A 22,284-nucleotide genomic window follows, 5' to 3' on the forward strand; every position below is an offset into this window, starting at 1 on the left:
GCTGACTTATTGAAAAGAAAAATACTCAAATTACAAAATGCTGCCATTGTCTTAGCATCGTTTCAATCTTATGTATAAATCGATTGAAACTACAGAACATACTTCTTTCAGAGAAAAAAACGGTTCACAATGGAAGTCTCTTTGAACGCCTAGCAGAACAGTCAATTTGTTCATGTCTTGAGGGATGCCTGAGGCAAGTTGTTACAGCTGTCAAATGAAAACACAAAGCTAACACAGATCAATGCCACTGCAGCTCCACTGTGCAGGTGTCAGTTTTTGTGTATTGCTGGATTGCAGTGCAGCATGAACTCTACACAGACAGGGGAAGTCCATTCCATTTGGTGCCAGAGAGCAAAGTGAGTCAGCCAGCATCCTGACAGAGCCCTTGACTGGGCTCACTGATCAAGGCTATATGCCCTGAACCAACAGCCCAGGCTGTGTCTACAAATACATCTGGGGAGGGGCTGGCTCACAAATTTGATAAGCAGCCAACAAACTATGTAACTGTCTAAGCCAGCTGTACAGTGCAAGCTTGGGCAGAGCTTAAGGTGAAGGCTAAAAAAGATCGACATTGAGAATGTGCAAACTGAGGTCAAGGAGGTTCTTCTGCTGATGATGAAGACACTGGATAATCAGGAGGGAAGATGTAGACATATTTTTATCATCATATTTTGTGGCACATATAGCAAGTCTAAAAAATTTACAGGAAATTTCAACTTTGTCCCAAGACACTTCTCACAATATGATGCCCAGAAAAACCCAACCAGGCCTCTAAAATCTACTTATGAAATAGGCTTCTCCACTACATCAGTCATATTAAGTTGTGCAATGGTGTTGCTAAATAGCGAAAACATTCTCAGTAATCATGCTTTGAAACATAAAAAAACATCTATTATTCCAGCCATGAAATGGATGGGAAAAAAAATTATTACAACTACAGTAACATTTTCAAACCATATAAGGTTTTACATCTTACAATCCTGAATTAGATTTATTATTATTTCAAGATACTAATAAATACAGGTCAGGTGTTATACAGCGAGTATCCATTGGCACAATACAGAATCAGAATATTCCACTTTTTCTGACAACAATTGTACTTTTAATTATGGCAGCAAGGGCATCTGATTAATGTTTAATAGTTCGTGGGAAACGTAGACCTATGTCAAAATTAGCTTTATTTTTGATGTAGCTTCCAGCCCATAGGGCAGGCATGTGTAAAGTAGTGTGCTATGTTTCAGAATTAGACATGTATTTTCAAAATCTCCCCTTAAAATGTCATATTAAAAGCACGTTTTTTTTGTTGTCGTTTTTTTTTTTTTTTGCAAAATATCAAAATAGATAGAAGACAAAAGGGAATTGCAATGTGGTGAAAAAACTGAATTTTGCAAATTCAAATATTTTCCACAATTAAAAATAACAATGACTAAAAATTTGAGAACACAACCTCTGTGTTGTGTTCTCTTTAATCTTGTGATTAAATATCACAAGAATTTAATTCTGTTATATGGCAAGTCTATGGTCATCAGGAACCCGAATGCATTCACACTCCTCTGGCACACATCATAACCTTTGACCTGGTCCTATCACTTCTGTTTCCATACATGTCAGGATAGAGGAAACTGATGTCAATAGTAAAGAATGTGTAATCCCATTCCTTACTGCCTCATGTCCTTTTCAGAAACATTATTGTCTGTGAAGTCATACTTTAGGAATCCCAGAGGCAACAGCAGTGAAAATATGACACATTATAATTAAATCTTTCACTTTGAGAATTGGCAGTTGGAAATCCCATGTTATGGTTTTAAGTCCCAACTTCCCTCTCTGATTCCATCTCTCATATAGTTTTGTTTTCCTTTCCTTTTGCCTTTACTCAAGAAAGCTCTAGGTGTCAGTTTAACTAGTTGAGCTCTTTTATGTTACATCACACTCGAAGTCTGAATGTGAAGATAATCATGTAGAAGCACAAGTATTAAACAACTTGACCCGATTAGGAAGACCTTGAAATAGTATGCCGAAAAAGCTGAGCAAAACAAGAGTGACGTAAGAGATCTAACTATTTCTCTTTGATTATTTTGTACCAACAAATGGTTAGACAGTTGTTTCTGGGACAAATGAGAATTTGAAAATGTATCCAGGCACCATGTCATAAAATGTACAGTTCATACAGTCATTTATTTTATTTATGTATTTATTTCTCTCATTTACAGTTTAAAATGAACATGTCACGGGTCGGTATAAAAGTTTTGATTGAAAATGATTCGTTTGAAGAAAAAAATCCTTTTATTATTTTAGATGCTTAAAATAATGAAAAGTAGATATGTGAATAAACAGAATTATAAGTCTCTGATTATTTATAGATGGAACAGTGGTTACCTGAATGTTTGGTCTCAATTTCTGTTCATCGCCTACATGCAGGTGATGCACATACAGTTTGGTAGATAATCTCTACATGAAACAACATTTAAAACACCAGCCATTTGATATTAATAGTTTAAAAAGAAGCACACTTGGACAAACTAAACATAGAAAATTACAGTAAAATATTATAACTGCAAAACGGAATAAAATGTACACACTTCTATAAAGGATATTAACACTTACTGTATGTTATCTTGTCTACTTTTTTGAAAAAGGGAAGTGCTATTTTATTTATTTATTTTTTTTAAAGAAGGGCTAAATTCTTCCATCCTTACTGGTTTTGCCTCAGTTAACGAGGTTATTTTCTTTTTTGTCCTTTTGTAATAATTATATTTTTGCTTTTAACTACAAAGAACCTTGTGCCCTCAAAGAATGTTGTTGGAATATCAAAAATGATAAATCATTTTCATGAGTATTAATTTGACATTTTGAATTGTGACAACTCTAATGGCTCGGTGTCTGCCTGAAGACACATTTGAGTCCCTCAGTTGAGAATCATTTTCTTAAAGACAATTTAGAACTTTAGTTAAGTAACATGCTCATCCATCTTGAGCCTGGATTATGAATGGGTTACAATTAAATACATTTGAAAAATGTATTATTACAATCTGTGACTATTTTGTAACTCTACTTCAAAACATTTTCCCTTTCATTGTAAACAGGCCCAAGAAAGCCTGGGCTTTAATTGTTTTTGTGCTACTTTACTGAAGGTGAAGCTGTGATTCCCGCAGCCTAAAAACAAACAACAACAAAAAGAATAGAAAATATTAGATCTTTGAAAAAGGTTTCTGGTGTCCCGAATGACTTGCTACAATGCAGAAATGCAGACTCCCCTCCCCTCTTCAGCCTTGTGACTCTGTCATATATTTCCTACATAATTAAGCATTTGAGTACTCAGGTTCCAAGGGCTGGTCCTCTCTCATTTTGTGACGGGATACTAATTCATTCTCAGAGGCTCTGCATAGCAATAGCATGACTGCGACTCTTACATCTGGCATTGGACACTTTACTGGAAGCTGTGCCAACTTGCAGAAAAGGCCAAGAAGCAGCAGGCAAGTTAAAGAAAGCAAGGTTGTAATGTGTTGTCCTTCTGGCCACCACTTTAGCTCCATGAATATTTGCTCCTGGGGCAACAAAGACTGATTAAACCCAAAAAGGAGTTGTGACTTTATTTCGTTCTATTTGGCAGGGTAAAGGATGAACACATTAAGAGGGAACAAGATGGGTGTTTAGGGGAATGAAGGGAGTATTATATGGGGGCACTTATTTTTCCAAGATAGATGAGCATGTAACTTCATTTTAAGAGCGCAATACCTTATTTTCTGTCTCAGAATATGGGCTGCCTTCACTCAAAACTCTATTGTCAGAAATATTGCTTGCAAATATGTTGATTCAGCACTCCAAATCTATGATGCCTGCCCAAATATCTTCTGAAATTGTTTAAATCTCTCTCCATCTTAAACATCTGTCTGTTAGCAGGACGTCAAACCTGCGTTGTCACGTCCGATTTCTCTGCTTGCAGATTTTTCATCCTCTCCTTTGGAAACGAGTGATAAGTCTGACTAGCAACAGTTTCAAACGAGAGAAAGAGAATGTGACTGTGGCTACTTAGTCTTTTTGGTTTGCGCTTATTTTGCTCACACAGTTCAGAGAAGTCCAGCCTAACAAAATTTTAGAAGGTCAGAGTGATGGAAGTTTGCATCTGGTCATGCTGTCCATACAGCTTTTAACACCTTCTTCCTTAAAGATTGTAAAGGTCAAGTAATGTCCTGATGCCAGCAATTCTCCAACATTTTCTATACTGTTAAAGATTGATGCTATTAACAGTAATAGCGTCAAATAGGCAGCTGAAGGTCTCTAATAGTATAAACACTGATGCCTGCAAGGTATTTGGCTAGAAGTTGATATCTGGACAACAAATTTTTTTTTTTTCGAAGACTGTAGCAATTGATGACCTATTCTATTTTCATGAAGTACAAATACAAAGATTCTCTGAATGTTTGGAATGAAAGCAGCATCAGTGTTTTGGAAAATAGCAACTTAACAAAAAAGATTGAAGCGACACTCTTGCAGCCTGATGAAAACCAACATTTACCCCAAAACTGTGTGCCCTGACTTTTCAACAGGAGATAGCATCACATTAAATCAGATGGTAAAGCCAAGTTTAAATGGCAGCAGAACTGATTTAGCTAAACAAGAGCAAATTGTAGAAACAAAGCTAGTTGTTTCTGGAGAAGAAAAGGGAAGGCTTTAGATATGTAAACAATAGCTTATGCCATATCAAGATGCTAAAACTCAAGAACTCCTTATAGACTTCCTGAAGGAGTAAAAGCTAAAGTTTTCTATAATCTTTCAAGTCCATCACCCTCAACAGAGATCATATATCCCAAAAGAGCAGCACATGCAAGGCAACCCAAAAATCTCAAACAGCTGGAAATCTTTAGAAGGCAGAATGTTGAAAAATGCCTCACAGAAAAACAGGAAGACTTAGGTGGCAACAAAAATTATAAAGAGTTGTTAAATATTTTAAGGTTTGGAAGTGCACAAAGCACGCACAAATAAAAGCATTCAAACTTTTGTTTTTAGTCTGTTCCTTTTTTATTCAGGATTATGAAAAATGAAGAATGAACCTGCTAATAAGTATAGAATCTATCATGTTTCATTTTAAAGCAAATTGCAAATCTTTTCTTGTCCACTTAATGTTATGGATGTTGCATTTGCCTGACTGTTGGATACGAGCTGCATGTTACAGCAGCAGAACAGTTAGTCAACCCTTTCTTCATCCTCTACCTTCAACACCAATTCATTTGGAAATGATCGAGCTTGACAAATGTGGATCTTTATAAGTTAACAAGGCTGTACTTTGCCTGTGAAAAAAATACTCACCAGGTGAACTTGCTCCGCCTTCCCTTACATGACCCGTGCCTTCTTCTCCCTCACTTTCTTTGTGTCCTCCTATTTCTCCATAGTAAAGAGCAATAATCAGCTCTAAGATTCGGATAAACATGGGCAGCTGCTGGTCAGTGATGGATAATTTCAAGCTCTCCACCATTGTATGAATCTATGAAACAATAGATAACAATTTATTGGAATTTGGTTGGTACAGCCTCCTGTTTTATTATTCTGTAGAATAAAATGCATGCTCTTTTCTTCCAGTGTGCCTTTACATACAAAGAAACGGTCTGTTTAATAAATATAAGCTACAAGTCCTTTTTTATTGAAAGAACATAATAAGAAAAGTAATTTAATTCACTGTTGATTTGATGCATTTTCTTCTAAAAAATCAAATAAATAAATGCAAGTGTTTCAAGGCAATATGGAGAGTGAGAATTAACAAAAATCCACAAAAGGTTTTCATAAAAGTAAAAAATACATGTTGGACTGAAAACCTTTTTTAAATATCTGATGACATGCAAGTCTTTCTGGGTCATAAGTTGCCTTTTCTTTCTCTATTAAAATGACACTACCTTAAATGTTAAAGCCTGTTGTTTTATTTTTAAGGCAGCAAACTTAGAAAATCAGAAGAATTATTAGATAAAGAGACAATGGGCATAACACAATAAATTTTATTATGTCTATGATGCTGGGTCAATAACTATACTCTGGCGATAAGTTAGGGCTCAATTCAATTTTACAAATTTTGTTTGCATTTCACTAATATGGAATTTATGTTAAAGTCCAATTAAAGCAACTTAAAACCTATTAGGTAAATAATGTGTACATTTAGGTAAAAACTATTTCAACAGTTTGTTGAGAACCTGCATAATATCTTAATCTAAGTGAGGCTGAATGATCAATAATCAAATCTTTTACTTTTAAAAGCCACACAAATTTCTTCAAAGATCTTTCCATAAACGCATGACTTTTTCAAGGGTAAAACCATGGTAATTTAATAAAAGTATTTAATTATATATGTTTTGTTTGTTTGTTTTTTTTTTTACCTAAAATGAATATCAAACAAACCAATATAGCTACAAAAACACTAATGAAAGCCAAGTTATTTCAGATATTACCAAGGCCAAACCAAAACCTTCAAAAAATTTAAGAAACCCTGATAATCATATCTTTACCATATTTCCTATAGTTTTGACACAGTGTGAAAAGGCTCACTTTGATGACAGAGGGGATCTTGGAGTTGATGTTGTCATAAGTGAAATGGAGGCGCGTTCTGAAGGAGCATTTGTATAACAAGGGGTCCTGGTAAAACTCGATCTTGCCGCTAGCATTCCTTTTGTCCAAGCACACAGTGCAGTCAGCAAAGTTTATCACTTTTCTCAGGACCAGTTCTGGAGCTACAAAGACAAAAGAGCAAAAAAAATAAAAAATAAAATAAAAGTTAGTATTTATATATGAGGTTATAATTCTGAAAATACATCTAACAATTTTTTTAACTGATTAAAGTACTTAGGAAATAATTTAGGAAACAATTACAAAACTAAAATTAAAGCTTTACAAATCAAAGTAAACTAGATTTCAATTTTTTAATATACATTTGTTACTTTCAGCAATCACAGAATGCTTGCAGTAATATACTTTATGGCATAAATAGGAAATAAATCATTATTCATGTGCATTTCTGCATGAATGGGTCAATGACTGGTTGTAGATTTTAAAAAGTCTTTATATATATACAGGCCATTGAAACTCTTTCAACATTAGAATTATATGTACACTAACAAAAAAAAAGAATGATTCTTGCTTCTTAAAACTGCTGCTTTAAAACAGACACTAAGAAATGTTGCTGCTAAACACTGCAGGCTGTAGAACATTCAGTGCATAATATTAAAGGCTGCAATTTAAAAGAAGATAAACCCACATAAAGAAAGCTGCTCTTTTTTGAGTGATATGAAATAGGCATACATTAATTACATTTTGCCTCTCAACATTAAATTACTTTCTACACAGAATTGCTTGGAATTATATCTCATTGCGGTTAAATTTAAAACTTTTTAGAGGCTTCTAATAATTAGTTCTTTTAAGAGGTGTTCTTTTTCTGTTAGTTAACATCTAATCATTCATTTCTTAAAATATGCCACCAGCCACCCTACTGGATTAACAGGATTCGAGGCCGCAGCAAGTTTGGACATTTTCCTGAGATACTTAATAATAAACAGGTGTTATGTTTGAAGGCGGCACTATCTTTTTCCTGAGTACCCATCTCTGAGAAACATCATTAGTTATTTCCTCTCAGCTGGCTTCACAAAATCATGGGGGTGGATGTTTGCAACGCATCAGATAGCACAACATTATTGGTTTTCATCTCCTGACTGACAAATTAAACCCAACACTACTGAATGTAGCCAGTTTCTTCTTACCAGTTATGTCCATGAAAGCCCTCTCCCAGATGTCATCCACAGTGTAGCACTCTGCTGCAGTAATGTTGACCGAAAGCACAATGTCGTCTTCAACATATTTGAGAATCAGGTTGTTCACCACGATGTTCACGTTGTTCACCACGCGTCTGATTAGACTCTGCACATAACCTAAAAACAAATACACAAATGCCATTTGAATATTTAATTAGAAAAAGAAACAAGAATACATAATAGTAAATAGTTTTAAAATTTGATATTTCAGCACCAGCACATTTAGATACTTTACTATGGAAAGTTATTAAAGCAACACTAAAGTACAGTATTTTCTGATTTACTGAACAATAAATATGAGTCAAGAAGAGAAAGCTTTTTTCATCCCAGGAACAAGTAGAAATCTAAAGAACGTAGAGGCATAAATAAAACTGATCAAATGCCAAAAACAATTTTACTATGGATACCGTTTTGCTGAGATTACAACAATTAATAGAAGATTCAAGATTTGTTTGTGTGTCATGTCAGTCTACAGTATGTAGCCTACAAAATAAGTAGACCTTAAAGCCCAAGTCCCATTTTAAACTATTTTGTGTTTAAAGGAAAACCAAAAGGAGGAAAATCACTTCCAAAATGCAGAGTGAGTGAACGATGAACAAAGCCAGGAATACTGTGAGAAAGTGACATCATCATGAGTGATTGTTTAACTGCACCTGAAGATGTTTTCACTCTCTAACGGGGGCATACTCTATGAAGTCTGAACCACTGCATCAGGCTGAATTTCATAGAACAAGAGGGCTGCATGTAAATGTTGCCTTTCAGAAACAGTGACACACAGAGACAGCAATTTTACAGGAAAAAACTTTGGACTGAGTCAGAAAAGAACTTAAAATGACACAGATCTGCAGAGTTTAACAAGAGAATATGAAAATATACACTAATAACAGCTTCCAACCACAGGAAGCAGTATACAGTAGGAATGAAAAGTACTTTTCATTCCTACTGTATAATGTTTGACTTGCTCACGGCAAATTGAAACATAAATCTTTACTGATTTTGCGTTATTTCCAAACCAAATGTTTATTTTCCTGTATCTGCACACTTGGCTTAAGGAAGAAGAGAATCAATAATTAGGCAGAACTAAATAGTGCTGTTGACAGAAAATTTATATGAATAGTTTGAGTGTAGAGCCACTCTAGACAGGCCCCACTGCATATTGGTATAATCCAATCACCAGAATTCTCATGGGTCTGACCAAACAGAGTGGCAGGAAGAGAGAATGAAGGAGTGTAAACTTCTCTTATAAAGGGAGCATATGTTCACTCAAGTTGCGCATGGTCTTCCAGGCATTCATGCTTTTTAGCATGAATGACTGTGGGAGTGGCGGGGTGTGTGTGCATGTGTGCGTGTGATTCTGAGGTCAGCAAGAAAGCTGCTGTTGCACCTGCAGACTGGGTAGTAAAACTACCACTTTACCCCCTGCTATTTAACTCTCTGGATCTAATTTACTCATTACAGAGTGTCCCCTTTTTTGCACTCTTGCATTTTCGCCTGGTCTTGGTTCACAAGAGGTCTAAGGCTTCAATCCACTTTGTTTGCAAGCTACCCTGCAGCTCTAAACCTTTTGCATAAACAGAGTGGAAAAGATAACAATTTTATGCAATGTAAAAACAAGCCAGATGTCCTCTCTTATGTCAAGTACCGCAAAGAAATCTGTATTGTAATGTGCTTAGCAGGAATGTTCCAATCCAATACCAAGTGTCAACATAAGGTACATTTAAATGGATTCCAAGTTGGACCTGAAAAACTCAGGTGGAAAGAAAAAGGCCAAAAGTATTATGAAATGTTCAAAGGGAAAAATGAGGAGCAACTCCTAAGGTCTCATGTAAGGAAGAGAAAAGAGCTCAATGTACTCCCATGCTTCATCAGTATGGGATATTATCTTTTCACACTTTAAAGAGACTTAATGTCAACTATTCTATTTCCCAGTAATAGCAAAACAAGTGGATGTATAATTATAGTCCTCTGACCCAGAAAAGCAGTTTAGTTGGAACGTACCTATCATAGCTAACACGTGTTTCTATTTCAATCAATGAAAATCTCCATCTTCTTCAGTCACACACATACACAATGTCTATGCAAATAACCATAATGAGTCAAAATGATATATATTCTGTTTATATTCTGTTTGATGTTGTTTCATGTGACCAATTCAGTTAAGTCCAGAGGGAGTCATGTACATTTATTGCTGTTGAAAGATCTTTTCACTGGCAAAGTTTTGGTTCTTTCTGCGCTACAGCTGCATGAGAAACCTTAATGTTGCAAAATAGCAGAGTTTAGTGATAACTTCTCTGTTTACTTCTGATGTCACATTGAAAAGTTGCGTTACAGAACGTTACATTGTGCACATTAATATTCTGCATATGCTCAGATTTAAAACTCATTCAGTACATGTCCATAACAAATGAACATACTGTATTTTCAGTACAAATACATTTTACACTTCTTGACTCAAATGACTGTAAACAGGTTAACCTAAAAAGCAAACAAACTTAAAGCAACAAAATCTATCTATACCACGAGAACATAAGAAGTTCTTGTGGTTTACAGAACCCAATTATGTCCACTAATGTGCTTTGTCTTTGCTTTTAGAAAATAAGTGTTCTGACACATTTGGTTTGTATCTTATTCTTACAAAAATATCCAGTCTGAGTCATAGCAGGCTAGTTTTACCGTACCTACCTTTTAACCTCTACCTCTTAATTAGGAAGCCAGGGATTACGGCATTCATCTACTTCCTTGCTATTATTGAGCTCCTTTAACCTCTGACCTCAGTTGTCTCTATTGCCTGTAATGGGTTAAAACAAGGACCACTGGTGGAATAGTGTTATACGTGCACATAAATGAACACTGATACTCTAAAAATCCTAGACACACAAAGTGGAACAAAGGCACACATTCACACACTCCAAAGAGATTACTTGGAGGCAGGCACCGTAGGGGATGCTGGGGTGTGGGGGCACCCTGCTTTAACAGCTGGGGAGAGATATTATCTCATAACATCAGGCATGGAAATGGATCCTCCCCTGATAAAACCAGTCAGGAGTATAAGTTCGTAGATTCAGGCCTACCAGGGCTCTGGGAGTTAACCTTTGGATGGTACAGTGATCTGACTCCTATATCTTACAGCTCACTGCTTTTACCCTGTCTTTGTTAAATAATTATACTGTAATCTCCTATTTTCCACCTTCTACTTTAAGTTAAACACACCATGTCCCTAGAAAATGTGTTGTGTCAGAGATCATCTTTAAGAACGATATATTTGGAGATATTTTTAACACAAAAATTAATATTAATACTTACAAAACATCTTGTCTTATATTTTTATGCTTCATTAAACAAAAATGAAGCATAAAAAAACTAATGTCCACATTGGGAAAAAGAAAACAACTAGTTACCTGGTGGTAGGTCTGGGTCGCTGGGAGCTGCTTGTTGGAGACGGCGAGGTTTTGTTGTGGACTTGGAGCCATCAGAGACACTGCGACTGGTGGAGCTGGAGCAGCTGTCATGGTCATCCTAAACAAAACAAAAAAGAGGATGGTCAAATTAATACAGCATTAAACCAAAAACTTCTAAATTCAAGCATAAAATAGTCAGGTGAAAGTTTTCACAATGGTGATCTTCATTTTAAAACAAATCAGGCTTTGATGGCTTTTAAATTGAAAAATATGAAAAAATATATATATCACAATAATCTGTTGTAATCAAGTACACCCTCTGTCAATTCATAAGATTTTAACAGAAATTGTCTGACATTTCTTCTGTTTTAAAATGGGTTAAATTCACAGGGTTTCCTCCCAGAAAACTTGCTGAGCAAGGTGATCAGGGCACTGAGGCAGTCCACTTGGGTTTTGTACTAAAAGATGTTAAGTTGACAGGAAACATAAATATTACTGGATAATTATGTTAATGGAAGACATTGCCAACAATACTTAAACCCACAATTGTAGTTTTAAAAACAACAAATAAAAAAATACAACTAAAATAAATGTCAATTATTTGCACTTCTGTTAAATCCAAATTAAGGCATCAGTTAGTCGATCTAAAAACACGATGTAATGCTGATCACATTTAGAACCAGCCCAAGGCATAAATAACCTAAGAGAATATCAATGCAGTTAAATTTGATTTAATGGTTTCAGCAAATTAAAAGATTACAAATTGTTCAACATTTAAAGTTAGGATTTTAGGGAGCTGGCAAGTTTTCTTTGTAAAAGTTCAAAGAACAATCTCCATAGTTAGATTGTTTTGTTACCATAGCTACAATCTAATGCTCTCAGTTTATTCTTTGAGTTTTAGCTGTTCATAAATGCATCTTAGTAAACTATAATTACATTTGACTGCTCTGTCAATTAATCTAGGCCCCCTCTTCCAGATTTCACTTCATACATGGTGAAATGCTGTTAGTGGTGCTGATGTTTGCAGCAAGAGGGACCCCTAAATCAAATTCTGCTCAAGGCCTCAATCAACATTGGATCAGCCTTGTATGACGAGCTAGACCCGCTGCACAACGCATCTTGGCAACTGTCTGCAGAGGGACAAACAGACAGGAGATTTAATTTATGTGGCTTTAGTAGCTCTTTCATTTCGTGTCTAATGAGTTTTTAATAAGCACCACAGAGACTGCTTTGGTTGTCCGAGCTTCATGGGAGGAGTTGTGCTGATCTCCCCGAGGCCGCGCACCAACTCTACCTGACTTTAAGTAGACAAAGCATTTCATATGCATTTTGTCGCCGCAAAAAATAAACTAAAAAAAAAAAAGAGCCAGCATGCTGCACAAGTCACGAGGCGAACACGAAAGCTCCTCCACGGGCTGAACCACTGGTTCATAACGCACCAACTAACTGGGAACTCAAGCTTATCAACGCAGACAGAGTCAGAATGTTGAAACATAAACACACATGCCGCACATAATGCTTTGTTCACAAAGAAATATTCTCACCGCATGCTCAACGTGCACCTCTAAAGGTGCACCTGTGAGAACATTGAGCACAGCTCAATGTGGACATTTGCGGTTCACACTGAGCTGCGCGAGCAGAGCAAACGCAGCGGATTTGTCTCCTACCTTGATGCATTCTACAAAGAAACAAGGATCCTCATCCTCACAGGGGGTTGATATAAATTACTTTTAAAAAATAAAAGTACCCAAAGATGGCACAAGACAACAGCACATGTCATCTACCATAAAAACATGACATTTTAAGATCAGAAATTCAAGACTCTCTAGGTGTGTTTAATAGATAACAAAAAAATATATTATTTCAGAGAATAAGGCTGCAGAGAAACATAATGAGTCAAAATTTTCATTAAATTAGGAACATTTTTGTCTTGAGTAAAAAAACTCCCTCAGGCCTTATGTTACTTTATATACAAATAAAACAGCAGACAAGGAGGAGAGATGTCAGAAGATTCAAGCCAAAGAACTTCAGTCATAAGGCCCAACTTTGTTAGCAAGATGGATATAAAACTAATCGAAGCAAATATTTACCAATATGAAAATTAATGACTGAAAATGAAAATGGTAATTTAATTGTTCTACCACTGTATCACCTCTATATGAGTAAGTGTTTCCAAAAAAGACTCTGATGTGTCAACAACAGAAATTCTGGAGGAGTTTATTGAAATAAATTGATCTAATTTGATGGAGTTCATACAGACAGACTTGTGTTCCCTGTGGATCTTAATCTTACCTTTTTATGAAATGTTTCTAGACAGTAATGGAAGACAAATAGGAAAACATGCAAGGAATGAGGAAAGACATGCATGATGCATCCTTATAGACAAGAGACTGTATAGAACATAACTTTTCTGTTCCATTAGGTCTATACTTATTTGGTGTCACTGGGAATTTAAACAAATATATACATCCTTAATTAAGTAAAATAACATGACTGGCCAGAAAAAGCATTAAACAAGAAATGACTTCATTGGATCAAGTAGGCAGCAAAAAATCCAACACGGTTTCACTACAACAACTGTCTGTTCAACAGGAGTTTATATTAAAGTACTGGGGCAAAAAAAACTCAAAAACAAATTTGGAACAAATTTAAAACCTCTGGAAAACTGGATGTCAAGACAAAGGAGCTTAGCTGAGCAAACTAAAAGTTCAGTATGGTATTGATTAAGAGGTTACCACAGCACTGTAACCTTTCCACTGTTCACCAGGGTGGTAAGTTAGACAGACAATCTGGACAAAGAAAAAGAGGATCACATATGTTTGGTATTTACATGTCTCAGTCATTTCTCTTTAGACTAACCAGAACAACACTGAATGTGTCAAAAATGAAGTGTATTCGGGTACTTCAAGGATATTACACCTCACTCTAAAATACTCAGAAAAAAAAACAAACAATGCCCCGTTCTCAAGTTACACACCGATTCATCCACATTCATTTTCTCTCAGTGTATAAATGGTAAACAGAGTGTAAGATTAGAAAAGCTTCATCAGGTCAAGAATTAATATTGGTATGTAGGAAGTAATTAAATTGCTGTTCAATACTGACAAACATAAACTTGCCAACACTTACAAATAAGTGTCAGGTGTGTAATGATAAAATATATCCAGGTTAAAAAAAACAAAAAAAAACAGTAGGCTTATAAAAATCCTTCACATTTTATTGTATTTAGTTCACAATATGCAATGTGATTAGATAAGAATTAGAAACAGTCTGCCTTTCTCTGAGACTCATATCTATACCTAAAGGAATGCAAAACCCTCCAAGCCCACATAGTACATTGAGTTCAAGAGCTTGGACTGCCACTAAAGATCAAGACTTCCAAATTTGGAAGTAGTGCAATTAAGCACTCAATGTCACTGTGGGCAGTGAGCAATTCTCCAGAGGTGAAAAATGCCTTTTCAGAGGGAAGCCCTGGGACAAACGAAGCCTGCTTCAGCTGCTGCCATGTAAACTGATCCCAGCAATGCCAAAGCTGTGCACAGGACAGGGAATAAGTCATGGAAAGATAGAGAAAGAGAGAGAGACAGACGCACACAAAAAACAGGAAAAGGGGTTACTGTCCTACAGGCATGTCAACTTAGCCGTTAAGTTAAGATGATGGTAGTTAGAAAGGAAAGGGGCAACAAAAAACAATGGGATAAGTGGAAAAATAATACAGTGAGAAAAAAAGTGAGCTGGCTAGGCTGAGAGAAGCAGGGAGTTACAGGACCTTATAGATTGGAAGACCACAGGAGAAAGAAAATGAAAAAGCCTCCACAAGTGTGAGTGACAGGTGAGAGGGACCCCCAACTCAGAGGGTAAGTGGGCACTAGAGTAGGCATGTCTGGCACAAGAAGGTCATATGTGACCTGTGTCCGCAAACAGACGGTTCACTCAATCATAGACCAGTAGGGACCAGTAGTAACCTCAACTCATAGGGTTGTCTAAGTGTTAATGCCTAAGCTCAACCACCTCCTGCTATTAGGAACCACACACTGCAGGAGCTAAGTAAACGAGGAAGCTCAGACAGTAGGAACCAAGTATGCACCTGTCATTGAATATTGTGTGCAAACTTGCATATAGCTTGATGGATTTAAAAAACTCTTTACCCCTGTTAGAGAAGTTTACAATTTTTCCCTCATGTTTTATTGCCCTTCAAAAAACTTGATTGTACAGTTTAGGCCTTGCATGCACAAATAGAAACTACTGTCAGGAAAAGCCTGATTGCTACACCTCTACTTGTTTAGATAAAAACTAACATCTTTAAGTTTTTAATTAGTCAAACTTTCAAGGTCAAGCAAAATTTTGAGCAGACTTTTTTTTTTAATTACATGTTTCAGAGAAGATTTTCCATACTTGTTTGTATTACGATATACGAGTCCGATTGTAATTTCCTGTCATCTACAACCTTCTCGACATTCAGTGTAAGAAAACTTTGTTGGAAAAAATAAAAAAGGCTTTTTTTTCTATTACAAAACAAAACTGTTTTTATTGGACACATAAAAATTAACAGGAATTGGAAGCATATTACCTTTTTGTCAGAAACTGCTTGATCTTTGAAATCAAAACATTTTTGAAACTGGTCAATTTCATAAAGTTCTCCCAGATTAATAAGAGCATGCAGACCATTGCTGAATAAACACACTCTGTTATTGTTGCTTTTTCTCTGCAGGTTGCTGGAAAACTTATGCTGACATCAAAGCAGCAGGGCTGCAGACTGGAGGCCAGGCAGGGGAAGGCAAACGCCTACAGAGTGAGAAAATAAATATGGAAACCCAATAGTTCCTTATCTCAGACACAGGCTCTCCTTCTCCAAGACACTGGCATACATAAACAGAGACAAATGGATCCATACTGAATCTGACAAATACACATCCTGTCTACTGCTTACAACGTCTGTCAATGTAAGTTCATACAATCAAACTATTTAGATGGCTACAAAATAGTCAAGTATTTAGTCACTCATTTGCATTCAAACTATTGAAATTGTTTAAGATTAGAAATTTCATTGTACATTGACATGAAAATGTGAATTAAATTTTAGCAGAAACAAAAATGAACTCATCAGTGTAGACTCAAACGACCTTCTCTTCAACGTCCATTACGTATAAACACACCCATCTGCTCAGCTAAAAATTGGCTGCGAATGACTTTAATGAAGCTAACAAATGTAGAAAGCAAAAGAACTGTGATAAAAGATGGGGTTGAATGGGAGGGGGGTTTTTATAAGTAGAAGTACCACATGACAGAATAACTACGAAATTGTGCTCTCCGTCCTCAGATTGGAGTTAACTTTTAACTACAAACCTGTTCAGTAACCCACATTCAGATGCAACCACACTACATTAGGGACGTTTGCCCGGAGTGAACACCTTGCTTACAACCCAACACACAACTGTATGCGAACATTCTCACAGGGAAGCTAAATATAAAGACCCAGACTCTAAAAACCCCTGTGAAGCAGCTGGAATCCATGGCAGATTGGAGGGATTAGAGACTGAAATCAGCCATGATGAATGTAACATTGTGTGACATTCTGAGTAATTATCTCAATGAAAACAGCTCATTACAAAAATGTGCTCTCCTCCTGCTGCTTTCTTCCTCTGCTCCAGGATCCAAGTTAATTACAGGGAGAGGAAATCTCAATTTAAAGTGACTGAAATAAAAAAATTCTAATAAAGAACTGAAATGTACACAATGTACATCGTATACACTGAGCCTTCCTTTATTAGCCATCTTTCTTTCAGCAAATAAAAACAAATTCACGAAAAACAAAGTCACCGCAAGTGACAGTTTAAAAAACTCAGTTGACTTAACATTTCAAACAGTGAAAAGCAGCAATAAAAACAAATTTTCAACATACAAGGGTTATTTTTATGTCGACTATGTTGAAGTAATCTTTAAGAAAAAAACACACTTCTAATGGTCATTGATCAAAATCGCTGTTCAAGTAAACATTTTCCTCATGAACTATTTTTAAGCACTTACGATAATATAGTTGTGCATACTAACTCAAATGTCAAAAGTCAGTGAGAATAGATTATATAGAATTCCATCTGTAACACCAAGTTCAAATGTTCAAAGGAAATTTGGCAAATAAGTATGTAATATTAGTCTAGTGTTTTTTTAAATGGCTATTATAAAAAGAGTTTAGTATTAATCCAGGAGTTGTTTCAATTACAAACTAGTTTTAATTACAGAGAAATCAACAAAACCTCTTAACCTCCACAAACTTCCACTGAAAGAGCATGCAGCATGTTGAGGAGGGCAGGCTGATAAGAATGATAAGAGAAAGTATATTTACATAAGTGAATTCTGTAAAGAAAAGAAAAAACAAACACCGCTGATGATGTCATGTTGTACAACTCAGCCAAGAATACCTCCGCATGCCAAAGTGAAATTGGCTTTGTTTAATATCTGACTTCAACATGCCCAGAATAACTAATAAATCCAAGTTACAGAGCAGATTAATAGGCTCACAACATAGCATTCTAGTTTTTAATGAGACAACTTCCCCAATATTATCCACACATGAAAAGCTACTGTTTCACTGCAGAAGGGGCTGAAAAAAGGATTTTGAATATATTTGAATGCTAATTTTAAAGCTGATGTCTGTAAGCTGTTTAAAAACCCTATCATTGTTTTTTAAGGACGGTGTTAAAAAAAAAAAGTTAACACTTTATAATGTGCAATGGGGCAGTCAGAAGTCTTAAACAAGGACTAAATCCCATAAACCTCAAAGAAAGAAAAATGCTTTTAACCCCATCACCACAAGTCTTAGTGGAGGCGTTAAATGTGAAAACATAGTGAAACAAACTAAACCAACATTGGTAACTTTCTTCATCCTGGCAAAACCTCTAATGTTATCAAATTTGAATCCAAACGCACAGAACTTGTGCAACAACATAAATCTGAAAGCTGACGTAACAGTGAAAATATATTTCTAAGTTTTAAAAAGTTTTTTTTTATTAAATCATCTAGTAAGTAAAAATAAAACATATGAGTGTGTACTTAACTATTCTAGCTGTGTTTGAACTGTCCAGTGTGTCACTGCTCAGTTCACTGTGTAACTTGTGTTAGAAATTCCCTATGCAATTTCATAGAAGTAGTATACACCAGCTGTACATCATATACATTAAAACAGATATTACACAACACCAAAATAAAATTTCAATGGCGTTGTCTGTTCATTATTGATTCTCTAGCAAAATAGCTCCTGAGACACAAGCCATCAGAAGCTTAAGCAGCGACACCCAGATTTCCCCTTTCCATGCCACTCTGACCAGCTCTTCCGAGGGAATCCCCAGGTGTTCCCAGGGCAGTCAAGAAACATAGTCCCTCGAGAGTCCCTGGTCCTCCACTGGATTACCTCCCTATGAGACATACCCAAAACCCCTCACCAGGGAGGCGGCATGGACCTTCCTAACCAGATGCCCAAGCCATGTCAACTGGCCTCATCTCTTCTGGATGACTGAGTTTCTCACTCCATTTCCAAGGGAGAGCCCAGAAACCCTGCAGAGCAAACGCCTTTCAGCCACTTGAATCTCCAGTCTTGATCTTTCAGTCACTACTCAGAGCTTGTCTACAGATAAAGGTAGGAACTCAGATTGACCAATAAATCGAGAGCTTTACCTGTTGAGTCAGCTCTCTCATTACCATGACAGACCTGTACAGCACTCAAATTACTGCAAATGCAGCACCAATCCATCTACCTATCAATCTCCCACTCCATTTTTCTCTCCCTCGCAAAAAAGGCATGCAGATACTGAAACTCTGCTTTGAGTAGGATCTCGTGCCCGAACCAAAAAAAGCACACAAGACCATGCTTTCAGACTTCGAGGTACTGGTTCTCATTCCAACTGCTTCACATTCAGCTGAGAACCGCTCAAGTGAAGGCTGTAGATCATGGTGTGATGAAGCCAAGAGAACAGAGACTCAATCTTGAGGCCACCAAACTGGCCGCACCTAGAAATTATCATGAAGGTTATGAACCACTGTGTCAGGTCTAAATACCTATTAGAGACAAGGCTACATAATACAACAAATATTTGATAATACTAATAATACAATTTACCCAACACACTGACAAAGCATAACCTTGGTGGAATCCAACTCTCACCTGAAAATAGTTCTAACTACTGCCAACAATGCAGACCAAGCTCTGACACTTGCCATGAAGGGACGTAACAGTGTCAGGGGCCTGGAAGCCTCAACTCCTCAAGTAGCCCCTAGAAGACTCCCGGAGAGACACTGTCAAATGCCTTCTCCAAGTCTACAAAACATGCAAACTGGTTGGATGCACTCCCATGCACCCTCCACGGCCCTGCTGAGGGTGTGGAGCTGGTCCAATGTTCCATGGACAGGATGAAAACTACACTGCTCCTCCTGAATCCAAGGTTCAGCTTTTCTGCAGACTGTCCTCTCCAGATCCCCTAAATAGACCTTACCAGGGAGGATTAGGAGTGTGAGCTTCTTGTAGTTGGAACACACCCTGCGGTCCCTCTTTTTAAACCTGAGGAACCCCAACCCTGGTCTGCCAATCCAGGGAAACTGTCCCCAATGTCCTTGTGACATAGCAGAGGCACGTCAACCAACACCACCCTACAACATCCAAAGTCTTAAGAAACTCTGGGCTAATCTCATCCACCCCCAGGGCCCTGCTACGATACGTTTTTTTAACCAAATCAGTGACTTCAGCCTGACCCAAAGTCCCAAGTCTGTTTTCCAGTGTTTTCTTCACTGGAAAACATGCCAGTGGGATTGAGGAGGTGTGATTGCATCCTGACACATCAACTAAAATTACACAAAATTGTTCATCTTGTGTCCGAAGAGCAGGACTTGAGAATTTTAAGCAACCGATACCCTTCTTTGAAATTTTTAGCATATATAACCACAATTTTTAAAGATGTGTTATAAATAAGCAGCAGGCCCCATTACTGTAGCTTAGTTTGACACTGATGTGACACTACTTTTCTATTATTTGCAATGTAAAAGTAAATCTCTGATACTAGTTTTCTTGGAAACAGTGGGTTGTTCTGACATTTTTAAAACAATTTGTTACCCAAATGTGTAGCAAATTATTACGTACATATGTGCACAATATTCACAGTCTGTGCATATTTATGAAGTACTTTTGTAAGTAGTGTCCAAAATATATCACAATCTGGCTGCCCAACTTAATCAGATATTTTTCATCATCTAGATTTGGTAAATTATGAGAAAACAGAACATAACTATGTTTTACAGATGTGATTATTAAAAAATGTAAAACAATACTATTTTTAAGAAATGAATAGTTGTACACACAATAAATGAAGGACAACTGAAGATCTAATGCAAAAGAAAAAAGAAAGAATTAGACATCAGAAAAGAAAAAAATCACAAAATGAAAGAAAAAAAAGCACAATAGAAGTCAAAGAAAAATGTAAAAAGCAGGGTAAATTTTTCCAGATTAAGATCTGAGAAGCAATGGTCCTTTAGATGTTTCCATCAGTTAACCACAAGCCAAGGCTGAGCATGTGAGGCATGTGACTTCCACTGGTACATTCACTCTGCGATGATAATAATGGCAATGTGTTGGTTACATTAAAATACTACAATAAGTCTTGATATACAAAGAAACTTACAAAAACAACTTTGGACTTAAAAGTTTAATATTAACACAACAAGCATTCATAAGAAAGAGTTTTAATTTTAACCTGACTTCTATTTATTCATAAAAATTACCGGTTGCCTTCCATGAATTTATCACTCAAATGATAAGAATTTTAAACTTAAAATAGTTTCCAAAGAAAAAATAATTGATTCCAAATCTTTGTTTTATGACATCAGCCTTTTTATTTTAGTGAAGTGACAACACAGGATCTAAGTTTATCAGAAAACTAAACTAGACATTTATCTGTTTAAACAAAACTACAAATTTCTCAGACTCTTTCCTATTATGTCAAACAAAACACTAAGCCACATTATGCAAAACATAAGCTCCCCTTGAACAATGTAAGCATCAGGCTCCTTGTACAGTGTAAGCAGTGGCTGAAGCAACTTTGACAACTTAATTACACATGTGAGGTGCAGCTGGAAGGAACAAACTGTAGTAAGAGTCAATGTTCTGAAACCAGCAAGATAAAATAAATCAGACAAATGAAATAGGAGAGGACTTTCCATCAGTGTCAGGAAATACCACTCCCAGCTAAGACGATGTTTCAATACCCAGACTGAAAGAAGTATTTGCTCAGCACTTCTGCAGCACCAGCACAAGCTTTAGACTTCAACTTTACACTTAAAAATAAACCCAAAACAAATCCGAGACCAGGATTCTGGCTTTAGAGTAGACATATTGCTTCAGAAATATAAATAAGCAATTTCCACACCACGGTAGAAAGTGAGATGACCTGGAAATACTGTGAATGAGACACGACAGGAAAGAACCTCCATGCCAAGGCAATAAAAAGTATAAAATATTTTGTTATTTAAAAGTAACACTCAGTGGTTGTCATTTTTACTTTATATATGAGCTAAGTAGAATATATTTCCAAACTGCAACATGTCTCTGACAGAACAAAGTATCACTAGAGTAAACATTTGCCTTAATTGAAGGTAACTGTTTCTTAAAGTACAATATCAGACAGAACAGCGAACATGTAATAAGAGTAATAAGGTCAGAAGAGAGGCCGCTCTGGTCCGGATGGCTTGAGAGCAGGGATTAAACCGTGGAACAGCAGCATCCTGCCCAAAGTGCATTGATCATTGCTCGACTTACTGAATACAGGAAGCTACTGGGATGATTTTTTTCCACCAGCTTCTTTCCTGCTACAAGAAGTTTTCAGAAGGAAAAAATGTTTCATGCCACCAAAAACCCAAATTCTACCAGATTTCCATGACAAAACTAGATCTTGTTCTGAATGCTCCACTTCTTGCTATCTGGGCTAGTCAAAATTTTCATTTTATTATTATTTTTTTTCTACTTTCCGGTTGTGATAAAAAATGAACTAGATTTTGGGATATTTTGTGCTCAAGACAAAGTACTTTTGTTTTCTTATAAACAGCAATCAAATAGAAAC

At 36.4% G+C, this 22,284-nt stretch overlaps 1 protein-coding gene across 3 annotated transcripts in view; it reads right to left on the reverse strand.

Moving 5' to 3' along the window:
- Positions 1-22,284, reverse strand: part of vps13b (vacuolar protein sorting 13 homolog B) — a 301,127-nt gene that overhangs the window by 269,231 nt on the left and 9,612 nt on the right. For all 3 annotated transcript variants that reach the window (XM_028016693.1, XM_028016692.1, XM_028016690.1), the window contains 4 exons: positions 11,186-11,303; positions 7,737-7,904; positions 6,532-6,713; positions 5,308-5,482 (listed from right to left, as the gene is read on the reverse strand). In XM_028016693.1, the coding sequence (XP_027872494.1) occupies positions 5,308-5,482; positions 6,532-6,713; positions 7,737-7,904; positions 11,186-11,303 (643 nt within the window). The remainder of the gene's footprint in view (positions 1-5,307; positions 5,483-6,531; positions 6,714-7,736; positions 7,905-11,185; positions 11,304-22,284) is intronic.

Source organism: Xiphophorus couchianus, chromosome 5 (genome assembly GCF_001444195.1).
Source record: "Xiphophorus couchianus chromosome 5, X_couchianus-1.0, whole genome shotgun sequence".
In the NCBI taxonomy this organism is placed as follows: domain Eukaryota; kingdom Metazoa; phylum Chordata; class Actinopteri; order Cyprinodontiformes; family Poeciliidae; genus Xiphophorus; species Xiphophorus couchianus.